Genomic DNA, 18,318 nt, shown 5'->3' with positions numbered 1-18,318 from the left:
AAAATAATCAGAGATAGACTACATGGTGTTTGATTCCATCTACATGAAAACTAGTGACAGCATAGATCAGTGGTATTTTGTGGCCATGGGTTGGGGAGAGTATTGTGACATGAAGGAATATTTTGGGTTGATTGTGGTAGTTGTTACATGGGTGTATACAATTACCAAAACTCACCGATCTTCACACTTAAAATGGATGAATTTCACTTGAAGTAAATTATACCTAAATGAAGTTGGAGGGGGAATGAGACTTGAGAAACTCAACTTGCTTATTTAAAATCTTATAAATAAAATTATTGTTTAGCATAGTCAAAGGAATATATTTGGAAAATATAGGTACTCTAGGATGTGTAATGCAAGGGGAAAAAAAAATACATTCTTCTTTCATTGTAATGATAGATCCCTCATCTTCTGGAGCTATTCAGAATGCCTTTTATTACTAGAGCCTGCTGTCTTTTAGGTGAGAAGCCAAAATCAGTTTTGTCATTTGCTTTTATTTTAAGTTCTAGATTTTGACTTCTGTTTTCCATTATGGGCACAAACAGCACACTTGTTAATTTGGCTTAATGATAACATGGATAAATATTTTCTTCTCTAATTTTTATTACACAGAATTAAACCTTAATATTTTGTTGTATTTTTATAAATTATCTTCTATACATTGGTTTTTACTTTTAAAAATTGGGGAGAAAAAGAATTTAGGGGAAAGTAGGAAAAAAAGATTGGAAAAAACGTGTTTTTAATTAGACTGAGATTTTTGAACAGTAATTTTCCGAAGTACTGCCATTGTTCCCGGTTTCTCCCTTAATTTGTGTATTCTTCGTTTGTTAGTCCTCTTTCTTATTCCCCACCATTCTGCCCTCATTACTGCAGTTTCTTCATTTGAGGTTGAAAGTGAAGGGAATTTTAATGTCTTTTAAAGAGCTTCTCCTTAAAGAATGCTTTGAAATCTTTGGGGAAAGCATAATTGCTACTCTTATTAGTCTTCATTTATCACTTTTTAAGATAGACATTTTTTTCACATTTAGACATCTCTGAATTCGGGCTACATCTAGCAATATACCACCTAAAATTAAGTTGAGTTCTTGTAGAGAGAATTTCATTTCTGTCAGTCACGTAGGGGCAACATTAACCATGCTGCTGCTGCCTCTGAGTCACTTCAGTCGTGTCCGACTCTGCGACCCCATAGATGGCAGCCCACCAGGCTCCCATTCCTGGGATTCTCCAGGCAAGAATATGGAGTGGGTAGTAGGGTAAATTTAAACCACAAACTTACCAGATTTATTGTTCAGATTCTCAGGGGGAGTTTTTTCCCATTTCTTGGACTTGGTGTCAGGGTCAAGATGCACAAATGTCCTTGTGTGTTTCTTCTATATTGCAGATTTAGCTCTCCTTTTTCCTTGTACTATGGATAGAGGGCTTTGATAATCCTAGCTTTACAAGACTCTGACTTTTCTTGGGCACCCCTCCTGGCCCTTTTTTAGTGGCATGTAATATGGATGAGTTCTACAGTTGATGAGTCTTAAATTTTAACCATCTTTAATTTTGTTCCCTCCACATTCTCCTCACTGGGACTTTTTTATATTGAGTATTTGAATAAGAAAAATTATGATAATTCATGTATTATTTTAGGAATGATAGCATGCTTATTCAGACTTTTGAAGCACAAGGTGCTGTTCTCATGGCATAATCTGATAATGTATCCTTCCTGAGGATGTTTCTCAGAATATTCAGACAAATTAGTAAGAAACTGTTGGCTGGAAATTTATGAAAAAAACTGATGCTTCAGTGACTTTACTTTTATAACCTAGTCCACAATTTCTTGTTGTGTCTGTATATTCGAGGTATTTAAACTTTCAATTTTTAAGGATCCATTTGCATAAATTAGAATTTTTTTTTAAGATCACTAGCACTCTTGCCTGGAAAATCCCATGGGCGGAAGAGCCTGGTAGGCTGTAGTCCATGGGGTCGCTAAGAGTTGGACACGACTGAGCGACTTCCCTTTCACTTTTCACTTTCATGCATTGGAGAAGGAAATGGCAACCCACTCCAGTGTTCTTGCCCGGAGAATCCCAGGGACGGGGGAGCCTGGTGGGCTGCCATCTATGGGGTTGCACAGAGTCGGACACGACTGAAGCAACTTAGCAGCAGCAGCAGCATTCTTTTACTGAAGAATGGGAGCATAAAGGCAGACTAAGGTCTTGTCATTATGTTTTTAAAATAACAGCATTATTGAGATATAGTTCACATACCATTCAGTTCACCCTTTAAAGAATACAGTTCAGTGGTTTTAAGTATACTCTTGAGAGGTGTGCAGCCAACAGTACTAATTTCAGGATATTTTTATTATCCCCCAAAGCAAATTGCCCATTCCTTCTTCTCCACAGCTCTGGCACTCACTAATTGCTATTAAGTTTTTAGTTTAATTTTAATTCAGATGAATATTGTGTCTAGTCATTACTAGGCCCTATGCCATTGTTGGGAAGGCAATAAATCCTTGTCTCCAAGATTATAATCCAGTAAAGAATAAGGGAATTAAACACTTAATGTATATGATAAAATATAGAAGTGCCAGAACTGCTCACATGCATCACATTATAGAACTTTAGTTGTTGGTGAAATGTCTTTCAGTTCAGTTCAGTCGCTCAGTCGTGTCCGACTCTTTGTGACCCCGTGAGTTGCAGCATGCCAGGCCTCCCTGTCCATCACCAATGCCCGGAGTTCATTCAAACTCACGTCCATCGAGTCGGTGATGCCATCCAGACATCTCATCCTCTGTTGTCCCCTTCTCCTCCTGCCCCCAGTCCGTCCCAGCATCAGAGTCTTTTCCAATGAGTCAGCTCTTTGCATGAGGTGGCCAAAGTACTGGAGTTTCAGCTTTAACATCATTCCTTCCAAAGAAATCCCAGGGCTGATCTCCTTCAGAATGGACTGGTTGGATCTCCTTGCAGTCCAAGGGACTCTCAAGAGTCTTCTCCAACACCACAGTTCAAAAGCATCAATTCTTCAGCAGTCAGCTTTCTTCACAGTCCAACTCTCACATCCATACATGACCGCTGGAAAAACCATAGCCTTGACTAGACGTACCTTAGTCGGCAAAGTAATATCTCTGCTTTTGAATATGCTATCTAGGTTGGTCATAACTTTTCTTCCAAGGAGTAAGCGTCTTTTAATTTCATGACTGCAGTCACCATCTGCAGTGATTTTGGAGCCCCCCAAAATAAAGTCTGACACTGTTTCCACTGTTTCCCCATCTATTTCCCATGAAGTGATGGGACCAGATGCCATGATCTTCGTTTTCTGACTGTTGAGCTTTAAGCCAACTTTTTCACTCTCTTTCACTTTCATCAAGAGACTTTTTAGTTCCTCTTCATTTTCTGCCATAAGGGTGGTGTCATCTGCATATCTGAGGTTATTGATATTTCTCCCGGCAATCTTGATTCCAGCTTGTGCTTCTTCCAGCCCAGCGTTTCTCATGATGTATTCTGCATATAAGTTAAATAAGCAGGATGACAATATCTTTAATTAAAAAAAGTAATCTGAGACCCAGGGGCATCATTGTTACAATAGTTCTCTGGCATGGCCAGAGGAGTTTCTTAAAGAAATTTCAAGGGTCTTGAAAAATAAGGTAGAGATAACTAAGAAGGACGTTTCATGGATGGAGCACAGTATAAACAAAGCTTCAGAGAACTTTTAGGAAATAATAAGTAGTTCATTTTAATTACTAGAGCTAAAGGTGTGTGATGTGGAGCAACGTGAGATAAAACTGATTTTGGAAAGATAATGAAAGCTTTGAACTCCTCGAAGATTTTTTTAAAAATTGTAATGTATTTGGTAGTAGGTAGTGAGGAATGTCTAAAAGTTATTAAGAGGGAGAGCAACATGATTAGAGCTGGGCCTTAGGACAGTGCTTCTCATCTATGTTGGAGAACCATTTTCTTCTAAAAGACTTCTCTTCTGTTAGAAATTGATACTTAGAATAAAAATGAATTACTTGAAAAATGAAGAGAGATAAAATGAAAGTATATATTTTTTGTTATTATGTTCAACAAACAAAACTTTTCTGTCAAATTGTTATAAAAGTTTCTAAATACTTGCAGTTTCTTAAATCAGTAACAGCACTTCACAAATCTGCATTGGACTGTGGACCCCACTTTTGAGTAGCACTACTTCAAAGCAATTAATTTGGCATTAGTGCGCAGGCAGAGCCATTGAGAGATGATTGCTGGAGAATTAATGAGGGACCTGGACAAGTTGTTAGCAGTTTGAATGGAATGGAAGATCTAGATTAGAGACATTTGGAAATTTAAATGAAGGCAAGTGAGCTGTTGTGGATTTGAGGGAGAGGAAAGAATCAAAAGATTTTAATAATTAGGTTTTAGACTTAAGGGGAAAATGAGAGTGCCCTGGCGGAAATAGAGACTAGTTTGGGGAAAGAGATAACAAATTAGGTTTTCAACAAAAATTCACCTTACAGCATTTTTCTGTTAATTAACAGACACTCACATACATCATTTGGTTGATAATCTAAATGTGCACTCTCCAACAGGCACTTGTAACTGTAACAAACTTTGAGTATATAATTACACAAACCCATAACCAAAACATGCCTGAGATTTTTTGCTTGTATCCTTAGTCTCATTTGTTGTTGCAGTAACTGTTGTTGGGCCTTTGGCCAGGAAATTGTGACTCCTGGGCAGGAGGAGGAGCGAGGGATAAAGTTCACCAGTGCCAGAGAAATTCTATTCCAAATGGATTCATGTGGAGCAACAGTGATATCCAATGACAAGTTAAATTAGACACAGAGGTGTTTTCTCCAGCACTGTCTCAGAAGAGACATACTGTGGAGGGGCCTGGTTCCGACTAAAACGATCTTTTTGAAGTAAGGTTACAGTCACACACACAAAAATTATACTAGGGATTTGAAGAAGAATTCTGTTATGTGACTTCAAGAACTAGTTGACTCAAATAGTTTCACACTTTGCAGAACGGCAACCAGTGACAGATGAGGTAATGCTGCTTTGAATTACAAGTTAAATCTCAAAACCATTAAGAGTTTGCTATTTACAAAATTCCAAATTTAGTAAATTGCATGTTCATGTTCCTTTAGTGTGAGAATACTAGATTCCTGTTCTTAAAGCACATTATGTTAATAGTCATTTCTTCTGTTTAATGTCTGTATTTATTTGGATAGCATTTCTTCAAGTGTTACGCCTTACTGCAGTGCCGTATGATAGTAAAAGCTGTTAACATTTATCTTTGTGTTGACGTCTCTGCTCAGTTTTATAGTGTTTCTGGGTCTGTCTGCTAAAGATTGTATCTGTTGTTTCAATGCTCAAATCTATATCTTGCAAGTGACTTAGTACATAGGAGTTTCTGGCTGATAATTATATTTTAATGTTGGATGCTTAGTTCAGTCATGCTTTCTGGGGTGGCAGCTTTTTGCTTTATTTAAAGTAAGCTTTGGAAAGTTTCACAAATATAGGCAGGCTCTTGAAGATAGAGATGTGGAGTGTGGTCCACTGGTTAATGATTTAGAAAAATGACACAAGTTAACAGGCATTAATGAAGATACAGTCCAGGTTTTGGGACCAATAGAAAATTTTGGATTCCCCAAGGCAGATAATGATATTTTTGTTTTAAAAGTGTGGTGAGACGATGAATCAGCCTTTTAATTGATAGAGCACCTAGCACTTTCTTTTATATAATAATAGTAAAAAATATTTATTAGTTTGACGCCAGGAGATCAGTTTCGCTTTAAGGCTATATTCTGGAGACGTGGTATTTCTGGCTCAAGGCTGCCTCTCAGCTGAAGTCAGTGCATACTTTCAGCATTTGGATGTTTATTATCTTTATAAATCATGGCATATATATTACTGCAGTTATCTATAATGCAGCTGTTCCCTTTTGTTATCACAGCTTTGCTTATGCACTTTAGGTATTCATGCATAAATTAGATTTAATTCCCTATTGCCCCTGTCTCCTATGTTGTAGCTTAAATTAGGGAAAGAAAAGGAGCAGTGAGAATATATGTTAGGTTTTTCTTTTGTTTCTTAAATTATAGGAGAGACAGGAGTGATTATTAAGTTCAGGAGTTGCTTCTGTAGGTGAGGGTACTTACTTTAAATGAAAATGAAAAGATAAAGGATATTTGGTTTCATAGAAAAGCATCTTTTCTAATTTTAGACATCTGAAAAATCTTACTAGTTTTAGCTACTCCCTAAAGGACAGCTTCTAGGATGTATGTCATAAAATGGTACCTGCTTTGTAATAGGCATTCGACAAACATGTTGATTGAATAAAGTGACCAGTTAGTCAAAGAGGAAAGAGTGTGATTTAATGGATATTTAGCAATGATTATTTTTGCAGAAACAACAGATTTTTTTATTCCTGATATATATCTTTCCCAAGGTTTCTATGGACAATGACTAAGGATAATAGTATGATCTCTGTATCCTTAAAAATGTGATAAGGAATACAGGTTAATCTCTCTTCTGGACAAGAAAGAAGTGGGTGGATTATCTAGCTGGATCTATTTCTTTCTACCTTTAGCAGTGACTGATACCAGAAAAGTGTCTTTTTGTCTATGATTCTAGCTGTGTCTAAAACCAGCTTGCATCATTCTTACGTCAGAATCAAAGCTGTTCCTTTTATTATGTGGTCCCATATATCTCTCTCCTGGATAGAAAAATCTTCCCAGTGTGTTCCTGCTGAATTCCCACAGAATATTTTAGGCATGTCAGCTGTTTGGGCTTTGATCAAGGATTTGATCCAGTTGGCCCCCTAGCCTGAATTGAGAGTGTGTTTGAAAAGTCTCAGCTTCAGTGTTTCCAGAGTTAAATCCATTACTCAGTGTCTTTACCTTCTCTTGTGCCTTCATAAGGATTTATGTAACTGAAAAAGGTGATAATAAAGTAGATGCTCCAGTTGGTAGTAATAGAGTGAAATTTGATGAAGTGGTAGAAGGGTCATGGTGATATATTTGGAGTTTGGGGGTATTTTTAAAAAGATTTGAGTAGGTGTCATTTGTCTTCTAGTTCCCTGTATCTTTCAGCTATTCACTACTCTTCCTCTCCCATCCATTATTAACCCAATCAGAATAAGGGCTGATTTTCCAGAATAACAGGTTTTCTTAGGGAAAGAAAGTATAAATGTTTTACATAACATCTCTCTCAGGAACTAAGAGTTTTATGAAACTTACCTAGTGTGCATAGCACACTATGAGAGAAACAAGTTCATATTTGTTAGAGAATAACATTTCTGAATTCAAGGACCCATTAAGACCCCAGTTAAAATATTGTAAGCAAATATTTGATTATTTGCATATAAAATTGGTGCATGCATTCTGAGATGAGAGGAAAAACTTTCTATTAAAGTTTAAAACAATAGTTTTTGAGTTGGTGAAGAGTTTTTTTTTAAGTCGTTATCTAGATTAATGATTTCCAAACTTGAGTATTTCGTTGGTTAAAGTATGAAACAGTCATCCTTCTGGATGCATGCTTAAATTACATATACTACGATCATTACTTGTGTATAGTAGAAAACATACACAAATTAGACACTTAAAAAATACGAGATAATTTTGAGTAGAAGCTGTAACCCTTTGTTCTGTATTCCAGGGGAGTCTTTCATATCCTTAGATGCAGTCACTCCTCTTTGGAGACTACTGACCTATATTGTCAGTGGAGAAGCCTAGCCTAGGTATCTTTATTTTTACCAAGTTTCCTGGGTGATTTGTAGCATTCTCATTTCTCATAGTTACTTATGAGATGAAGGCAGAGAAAAGGTTTGGTAATAAGAGGATAAACCATTCAGTGATTTTGGCCACCAAACTTTGGGATCAGATTGAGGGGGTCCCCTTATTTTCAGAGATGCTTGAAACTTACCCCAAAGCACCATCATGATGATGATCCTGCATATTATGTTTAGTTTTCCTTGTGTTTTCATAGTTATCTTTCTGAAGTTTGAATCTGCTTATTGCATTTCATCAAAATCTGATAATTTGTTCTTGCCTGCAGGATAAAGCCCCATCTCTCTAGTGTGGCACACAGTCTTCATTAATCTGACCCTTGCTACCCTTTTTTAGCTTCATAACCTTTATTGCTGCTTTCCCTTCTCTGAAAAACTTCTGTTTGCAGAAACAGAAAATTAAAACCAAAGAAAATGCAGCTCCAGCTCCAGTAAATGGTTTTTGGTTCCTTGCAAACCTTATCTTTACCTTGTCATTCTGTGTGGAGTGCCTTTCTTGCTTTGTCCTACTGGAAAACTTCTACTGATTGTTTAAGATCAGCTCAAACAACTTGTGCTCTCTCCTGCATGTTATTTTATAGCATTTATTGAAATGCTTTAACTAGTTGCTTAAGCCTCTCTCCTGCTACTGCTAAATTCCTCAAGGATAGAAATCGGTTAAAATATAAGTACCATTAGGGCAGGGACTGTTTTATTCTCTGCCATATCACAGTGCCTGGTATATAGTACGCATTTGGTAAGTATTTGTTGAATAAATCTGTTTATATTTATGTCTTTAGTGTATGGCATATGATGGGCTTTAAGTGAACCTCTGTTCATTAAATATATTATAAATGAGTGAATGAATTATAAAATCTCAGAAATAAGCTATTTTATGGGGTCAGACTTAGAAAAGGAGAACTGATTCTCTGAAATTTTGAGTACATAGCATTGTTAAAATAAAGACACAATAAGAAAATTCATATTTTCTTATTGAATGTATCTGATGTCACCTATGGTATAAGGAGAACTTGAGTAATTTATATTGTGAATCTTAATATTGGTATTTAAATGACATCTAGAAAGATAGCCAGATAATTCCATTGAACTTAATTTTTTTCTGGCTACAGTGTTATCATTTTTTACTGTTTTTTCTTTAGGGTGTTTGTGAACCGGAGTTTAGCCATGGAAAAAATAAAGTGTTTTGGTTTTGACATGGATTATACACTCGCTGGTGAGTATCACTTGGTGATTGCTTAAGAACTACTACCTAGGATACAACAACACACTAGACCTTACAATAAACACTTGTTGATGTAGTCACATATTTAGCTGCCAGAAGCTTTTGTTACCAGGCTGCTTTCATTGACATTTGTGAATATTGAAATTATCAGATTTCCTTGAGATTTAGATTGTACAGGTAGAACAAGTGCTAAATTAGAGACCCTGGTAAGAAATGATACGATGAAAGTATGCATTAATATGTATATTTGTGCACTTTTGGCTTTTACTTTATTAAGCTGTTCTTCAAGGATGGAATTTTGTGTCTGTCTACCACAGGTAAACTTTTATCAGTTAAAAATTTCAATGTTATTCTTAAGACAAATGGAAAATGTGTTGATTTTCTTTTGAAATTATTACACATATACTATGTAAAGACTTTAAAAGCTAGAGCTATTACTTTTTTCATTATCAAATAGACCTTAGACACCAGCATTGTTGTTTTTGCTTTTCTATCTCTGAGATATATTTGAAATACTTAATGTATTAGCCAATAGTTGCAACATATTTTGAGAACTTATGAAGTTTTTATTAAAGTATTTGCAGTCTGGCCAAAATGTCATTTAATTTAAGAGGTAGTAGGGATGAATAACAAGGATCAAAATCAAAAATCTCATTTTGTTACTGAGCATTGAGATAACTGTATAGCACAGGGAACTATATATTCAATGTCTTATCATCTATAAGGGAAAAGAATCTGAAAAAGAATATATATATATAACTGAATCACTTTGCTGTACACCTGAAGCTAATACCAACATAGCAAATCAATTTTACTTCAAATAAAAATAATAAACTAAGAAAAACGGGGTGAAGAACTGAGTTGAGCACACATGTTTATATGTTTGTTACCTGCACATGTGTACAACTCAGAGTCTTTCAGAAATTTTCTCTAAAGCTATTGTCTTTAAGTACACAAAACATTAAAATGTATTAATTCACTTATCTTCAGAAACTTTATATAACAGTGTTAGAAAATTGACTTCCATCTCAAATTAGATAAATCTCAATTTGATGTTCAATTTAGGCAACTATAAGTTAATATTAAAAATGTATGAAATGAGCACATGTAGTTTATAGGTACTTGTTGCATGGATGTGGGTATATTTTACCAAACAAGTTATGTATTGAAAATATACACTGACTTGATTTTAATTTTTCTTTCTTCTCTCTATAGTCTTTGTTATTTATTTAGTTTTCTTTAACCTTCAAGCTGTTTTTGCAGTAGATTCTTTTATATTTTCCCAGTTGGACACAGGCGCTTTCAGATATTCTTATCAGAAAGCAGTTAGAAACACTGTGCTTTCTCAGTGTAGATCTTGTTGTCCAAATTGGAAGAAAATCCTGCAGTTTCTCCTTTCTAGAATTCTGCTGTCCAGGGAAAAGAAGATCATTTGGCAGCTGAAAGTGGTATTAACTAAAGCAGAGATAGAAGTTAATGGGGCTGGAAAGTGGCAAACTTTTTTTTCTTGGTTACTAAGATCATCTTACTGTATTGAAGTAGTTCAATAAGTATTCGCTGGAAACTTGTAATGTGCCTGGTGGATTTTGTTACTGAGCATTGGGATAACTGTATATTCTATAGAATACTTTAAAAAGGAATTCTCTTGTTTAACAAAAAAGTCACTGAATCTTGGTTTCTAAACTTTAAAGCTACCTAATGGTTTCTTCTTTTTATATGCTTTTTTTTTTTGTAATCTTACTTTATGTTTTAATGTTTATTCTTAGTTTAGACACTATACTTTGCTATATATTAGTGATAGTGATTATTATCATTTATTAAGTACTTATTATATGCCAAGCATTGTTCTAAGTGTTTTACATAGGTTATTTCATTTAATATGCAGATTATCTCATTCACATCACTTATTTAATACAGAATCCTATGAGGCAGATTCTACTATTATTGTCTTCATTTTACAGAGGACACTAAGATTTTGAGGGCTTTATCTAAAGACATTCAGTTGTGATATAGCTGAACTAAGATTCAGACTTAAGCATGCATGTATATATATGTATATAATATATGTGAATATAAGTTTACATTGTATTTTGAATAATGACAGTTTATAGCAAGGTGTAATTTGAAAGTGATATGCACTTTCCCCTCCCCTGCAGACAAACCAGCCAAGACTTAAGCACCCAAAAAGACAAAGCTCTTGAAGTAGCCCCCTTGAGAGACTATATATTATTCCAGTAGTTCTATTTTGGATGAAAACCATTGTGACTATCCTTGTGGTATTGCCTTCACTTCATAAAGCATGTAGGAAAACAATTTTACTGATTTTATACTGCCACTTGTTTGCCATAATAAATATTCATAAAATTTGTCTGAATAACTTTTGGTTTTTAAACAAACAAACCACACCCTTGAAGTACTAAGGACTTTTCACGAGAAAAATGTGCCATAAAGTACAGTGACAAGACTAAAAGTAGTGTTTTTTTGAAAGCTTTGAGTATTTGGGATAAATATCCCTGAAATAAGTGGAGTAACCTCACAGGATGAATTCTTGGAAAGGGCTTGTATTCTCTCTGAAGCCTTTTCTGAGACATTGTCTTCTCTGTGCAATCCTGACACCTTGGTATATCACCCCCCAGAGCAATTTGTAATTCACTTGCAGTTTTTGTTCACTTGCTTGTCTCCTCTTTGGCCTGCTAGTTCCTCAAGGGTAAGGAGTTTCTTTTTCACATTTATGTCCTATGTGTGGCCTAAAATCTGGAGTATAGTAGTTGCTCAGTGAATATTTATTGAATGAACAATTTGGGTGCATAAGTTTTAATATATCAGTTTAGGAATCAATCATGGTATTTTATGTTTACCCAATATAAAATATACACTAATTATTCAAGTTAAATACTTTTAAGCATGGACTTATTTTAAAATTTTTAATAAACTTTATTGAAGAATAAGTTACATACAATGAAATACATGCATTTTAATTATATAGATGGACTTTGACAAAATGTATTATGCCTATGTAACCAGCAACCATCATCACTGCAATTAAGATAGAGCGTTTTTCTATCACTACAGAAAGTTCCCTCACTGCCTTTGTGAAGTTACTTCTCCTCCTTCCCCTCTCTTGGCCCCATGGCTTTTTGTCACTACAGATTAATTTTACCTTTCTAGAATTTCATGTAAATGGAGTCATACACTGATGTACTCTGTTTCTGACTTCTTTTGCTTAGCATAATGTTTTTGTGATTCATTCATGTTGTGTCTGTCAGTAGGTAGTTCATTCTTTTTTTTCAGTCCTGACTTTTAAAGTTTTTATTTTGAAATATTTTTAGATTTGTGGAAAAGTTGCAAAAGTAATAGTCTGCCTTTATTGTCTCCTATGGTAACGTCTTACTTGACCCATGGTTGACTGTAGGACAATTATAAAAACTAAGAAATTAACATTAGTACAATACTGTTAATTGAACGACAGACTTTATTCAGTTTATAAACTAAAATCCTTTTATTCTGATTCAAGATCCAAACCAGAATTTCACATTGGATTTAGTTGTCGTATTTCCTTTGTCTCTTCTGTGATACTTCCTGAGTCTTTCATATCTTTCATTGCTTTGACACTCTTGAAGAGTCCTGGTTAGATGTTTTTGTAGAATGTTTCACAATTTGGATTTGTCTGATTTATTTTTTTCCATGAATAGATTGAAGTATTGTGCATATTTGGGAAGAATACCACAGCAGTATGTGCCCTTCTTAGAGCATGATACCAGGGGCCCATAATAGGTCTTATTACTAGTGATGCTAACCAGTAAAAATTATGAAATTCTCTTTTCTCTTTAAGCTTTACTTTTTTGGGTCGGGAGACCAGGTAGCAGTCCTTTGTTTTTATGCTGCAATTTGTGTGTCCATTTATCTATTGATGGGCATTTGGATTGTTTCCAGTTTGGGGCTGTTGTGAGTAAAACTGTTAACGTATATGTAGGAGTCTTTTTGCGGATGTATATTTTTATTTTTTTCTAGGAAAACATTTAGGAGTGTAATTGCCAGATAATGTTTACCTTGTGGGAAACTGACAAATGGTTTTTCAAAGTAGTGATACTATTTTAAATTCGTACCCAGAAAACATGCAAATTCTAGTTGCTTCACTCCTATCTACACTTGATATTGTCAGTCCTTTGAATTTTAGCCATTCTAGTGAATATGTAGTGTTATTTCACTGTGACTTTATTTTGTATTTCTCTGATAACTAGTGATGTTGAAAATCTTCATGTACTTATTGGGTATATGTGTTTTGTGAAGTGCCTATTCAAATGCTTATGTTTTTTTTTTTAATGCTTATGTTTTAATTGGGTTGTTTATCTTTTTATTGTCAATTATAGAAGTTCTGTATGTATTCTGAATGCTGATCCTCTGTCAGATACATATCTTGTGACTGAATTGACCAATACGTGTTAGTCTATCTATTGACATTCTAGTCCATTGATCTCAGTGAATGTCACATGGTCTTGACTGGTTATTGTAGGTTTATAGTTAGTCTTAAAGTAAGGTAGTGTTAAGTCCTTTAACTTTATTCTTTTCTCAAATTATTTTGATATTTTAGGTCCTTCATATTTCTGTATACATTTTAAAATAAACTCGTCAGTTTTTCAAAAAAGTCTGGATGGGGTTTTGGTTATGATTGTCTTGATCCCTTATTCCATTTGACATCTTAACTATCTTAACTATGTAGAATCTTCCAGTCCATGAACATGATACATCATTTGATTTACCTAATCTTCTTTAGTATCTTAACAATTTTTTTGTGATTTTTGGTGTAAAGGTTTCATACATATTTTGTTACATTTATCTGTTAAATATTTCATATTTTAATGTAGTTTTAAATGGTGTTTTACATTACACTCCTATTTTTTTTGTCATTAGCATTTGGGAATGCAGTGTGTTTTTGTGTCCTGTGACCTGCTTAATTTGCTTATTAGTTCTAGTAACTCTTTTGTAGATTCCTTAGAATTATCTACTTCTATGATCATATCATCTGCAAATGATTTAATTTTTCCTTTCCAATCTGTATATCTTTGTTGTGGTTTGGTCGCTAAGTTGTGTATGATTTTTTCGACCCTGTGGACTATATGTAGTCCACTAGTCTCCTCTGTCCATGGGATTTCCCAGCGAGAATACTGGAGAGGGTTGCCATTTTCTTCTCCATGGGATCCTCCCAACCCAGGGATCAAAACCAGGTTTCCTGTATTGCAGGCAGATTCTTTACCAACTGAGCCACCAGGGAAGCCCATATATCTTTATAATTTATTTTATTAAAAAATTTTTTTGGCTTCATTGTGCTGACTAAAACCTTTGTACCATGTTGAATTAACTTCCTGAGTGTTCTTGATCTTAGGGAGAGAACGTTCAGTTTTTCACTGTTAAATAAGGTGTTGGTTTTATGTAGATAATTTTTATCAGGTTGAGGAAGTTCCCTTTTATTCCTAATTTTCTGAGAGTTCTGATTTGCTTTGTTTTTTAACGTGAATGGGTGCTAAATTTCATTAGATGTTTTTCTGTCTCAGTTGAGATGATTATGTGTTTTTTTCTTTTTTAGTCTATTAAAAGGGTGAATTGCCCTGACTGATTTCTGAATATTAAACCAGTTTTGCATTCCTGGAATAAATCCTCCTTGGTCATATACTTGGTCATGTACATGTTCCTTAAATATTCGATAAGATTAACTAGTGAAGCCATGTAGGCCAGGAATTATCTTTTTGTGAGAAGGTTTCAAATTATTGAGCTTCCCTGATAGCTCAGTTGGTAAAGAATCCATCTGAAATGCAGGAGACCCCAGTTCAATTCCCAGATGGGGAAGATCAGCTGGAGAAGGAATAAGCTACCCACACTAGTATTCTTGGGCTTCCCTTGTGGGTCAGCTGGTAAAGAATCTGCCTGCCGTGTGAGAGACCTGAGTTTGATCCCTGGGTTGGGAAGATCCCCTGGAGAAGGGAAAGGCTACCCACTTCAGTATTCTGGCCCAGAGAATTCCATGGACTGTATAGTCCATGGTGGTCTGTTGGACATAACTGAGCGACTTTCACTTCAAATTATACATTCAACTTTTAAACAAAAATATGGGGCTAGTCAGTTTCTATTTCTTTCTGTATCAGTTTTGATAATTTGTGCCTTTTCATCTAAGTTTCAAATTTATTGACATCAAATAATTCATAATGTTTTAAAATTATTCTTTTGATGTCTGTAGGATCTGTAGTAATGTCCTTGTTTTCATTCCTGATACTGGTAATTTGTACCCTTTTTTTCCTTCATCAGTCTAGCTAGGGGTTTATCCATGTTATTAATCCCCCACCCTTTAACCTCTGCCAAGAAAAAAAGAACCACCTTTTGGTTTCAATGAGTGCTTGAGAATGAGGAAGAATTAAATTTAGTGATGATTTTAAATTAATTATGACTTTGAGGTTGTAACCTGCTTTTGTGATAATTGTTAACTATAAAAACAGTACTTAGAAAATTATTAAAGTACTATCCAAATATTCCAGGCATTTTCTTCATTTGGTTTATATTTTTTATTAGGACCTAGGCAATAATATGGCACCCTACTCCAGTACTCTTGCCTGGAAAATCCCATGGATAGAGGAGCCTGGTAGGCTGCAGTCCATGGGGTTGCTAAGAGTCAGACATGACTGAGCAACTTCACTTTCACTTTTCACATTCATGCATTGGAGAAGGAAATGGCAACCCACTCCAGTGTTCTTGCCTGGAGAATCCCAGGGACGGGGGAGCCTGGTGGGCTGCAGTCCATGCGGTCGCTAAGAGTCAGACATGACTGAGTGACTTCACTTTCATTTTTCACTTTCATGCATTGGAGAAGGAAATGGCAACCCACTCCAGTATTCTTGCCTGGAGAATCCCAGGGACAGGGGAGCCTGGTGGGCTGCCGTCTATGGGGTCGCACAGGGTCGGACACGACTGAAGCGACTTAGCAGCAGCAGCAGGCAATAATAACTTTAATTTCTGATTATAATTTTTAAGTTTGATTGTTTTGCTTCTGTATTCTCTTAGCACCATTAATATCTTTGATGTTGTTGACCTACTTTCTTGCTTCAGGCATTAATGAAATATGCCAATTCTCTATGCGGAATGAAATGTGGCACAGTACACTTTGTTTCATTTTTTCCCCTTGTATTGACTTTAGAGTTTGGCGGTTAAGGGCTTGGTTGTTTTAGCTTTTTTTTTTTTAGTATTATCAATAACTAGAAGTAGTGAAAGTCGCTCAGTTGTGTCTGTCTCTTTGCGACCCCATGGACTATATAGTCCATGGCATTCTCCAGGCCAGAATACTGGAGTGGGTACCCTATCCCTCCTCCAGGGCATCTTCCTGACCCTGGAATCAAACTTTGGCCTCCTTCATTGCAGGCAGATTCTTTACCAACTGAGCTATCAGGGAAGCCAGTATTATCAATAGCTCAGTATATATTAAGTGCTTAATAAATAGTAGTTGTTACAGTAAATGGCTACCTTCTTTGTGTAACTATTCCTAAAGAAAAGACATTCAATAACCATTTGCTTTTTTTTTTTTTTTTAATTGGGAGAAGGAACAAGCTAATAAACATTCATTTTATCTGGAATGAAATGGTTAGATATGCTATAAAATTGCTATCTAGCATAATCTATGAATTGGCTATTCTGGCAAGTGATATTTTGAGTGATACAGAGTTATCATTTACAGCATAGATGGATTACTGGTTTTCAGAGTTAGAATGCAGTGCTGCTGCTGCGAAGTTGCTTCAGTCGTGTCCTACTCTGTGCGACCCCATAGACGGCAGCCCACCAGGCTCCCCCGTCCCTGGGATTCTCCAGGCAAGAACACTGGAGTGGGTTGCCATTTCCTTCTCCAATGCATGAAAGTGAAAAGTGAAAGTGAAGTCGCTCAGTCTTGTCCAACTCTTCGAGACCCCATGGACTGCAGCCCACCAGGTTCCTCTGTCCATGGGATTTTCCAGGCAAGAGTACTGGAGTGGGGTGCCATCGTCTTCTCTGAGAATGTAGGGAGATTGATAGTAAGGCGAGGATTGGTGTTTCTGAAGAGTCTGGATAGGACATTGTGTCTCATGTGGCAGTCTTGTTTTGGAATGGTTCATTCAGTAAGAGAAGGTGGTTATGTTTTCAGGGCCTACTTTATCACGCTGTAAATCTTGCCTAAATTTTTTCAGAGAAAACAACTACATAGGTTTTCTCAAAGTTTTTCTTCCCGTGTTTACACATGTTTGAAATATATATGACCTTTCCATGGAAAGAGTTTGGGATGGAATCTGATTTTGGGGAGTTAAGCTATTTTCATAAGAAAACAGTTCTGTTTGGGTCTAGAAAATGACCATAGGAGACCTTCTTTGGCAGGAGAGGTGTCATGGATTAGGTTAACTTTGGGTCACTTTTAGTCCATACTGATCGGTAAGAAGATTGGCTTTGATAATCCTCATCTTCATGTCAGATGTCAGGGTTGATAAAATTAGTGGTAAATAATCACTTAAAACTTTGATTTATCACTAATAAATAAGAAAGAGGATAACTGAGGTAAGAATGCATACATGGACTCTAAGCATGTTAAGCTGCGTATGTAATTATTCCAGACTTGCAGTTTACTACCATCAGTGGTGTCAAAGGTTCCATATGAACCTTTGACAGAATGAAATTAAGTTGTGGGGGTTTTGTTCTTTTAGTTTATTAAAAGAGAAATTGATTTTGTTTTTGTTGTGTTGCTAAGTTGTGTCTGACTCTCTGTGACCCTGTGGACTGCAGCACACCAGGCTTTTTTTCGCCTCCCCTACCTCCCAGAGTTTGCTCAAATTCATGTCCGTTGAGTTAGTAATACTATCTAACCATCTCCTCCTCTTCTGCCCCCTTCTCCTTTTGCCTTCCTTCTTTCCCAGCATCAGGATCTTTTCCAATGAGTTGGCTCTTCCCATCAGGTGGCCAGATGGCCTTATATTAATTTTCAAAAATTTAATGATTTTGCTTAGAGTTTGGTACATTTATTCATTGAGTGAAGTGAATCACAGTGTTCAGTAACAATCCATTCTGATGGGAGCTTCACTGTCTTCATCTCATCTCAATATCAGCCTCATACCTCACATAGTTATTTTTTTTATGAGAAGATCCCTTTATCATCAGCTGTCCTTGTGATTAAAGCAAGCTAAAAGCAAGCTATACTTTTTTTTTGTTTTTATTAGTTTATTTGCAGGATTTCTATGTAAGATTGACATTTTTGTATAGATAAAAATTAAAACTGGCAAACAGAGAATTTTTGGACCTGAATCAGTTTTAATCCTGAAACCTGCCTATAGAATTAATGCCAGTAT

General features: G+C 35.7%; 1 protein-coding gene across 6 annotated transcripts in view; it reads left to right on the top strand.

Moving 5' to 3' along the window:
* NT5C2 (5'-nucleotidase, cytosolic II) overlaps window positions 1-18,318 on the top strand; it is a 95,682-nt gene that overhangs the window by 40,057 nt on the left and 37,307 nt on the right. For 5 of the 6 annotated variants that reach the window (XM_052661198.1, XM_052661197.1, XM_052661199.1 and 2 more), the window contains one exon: window positions 8,889-8,962. In XM_052661198.1, the coding sequence (XP_052517158.1) occupies window positions 8,889-8,962 (74 nt within the window). Of the gene's footprint in view, window positions 1-4,841; window positions 5,011-8,888; window positions 8,963-18,318 lie in introns of those variants that run through there. The other variant, XM_052661200.1, reaches the window with a different exon arrangement.

The sequence above is a fragment of the Budorcas taxicolor genome, chromosome 23, assembly GCF_023091745.1.
Source record: "Budorcas taxicolor isolate Tak-1 chromosome 23, Takin1.1, whole genome shotgun sequence".
In the NCBI taxonomy this organism is placed as follows: domain Eukaryota; kingdom Metazoa; phylum Chordata; class Mammalia; order Artiodactyla; family Bovidae; genus Budorcas; species Budorcas taxicolor.
This window is presented reverse-complemented; position numbering and strand designations above follow the sequence as displayed.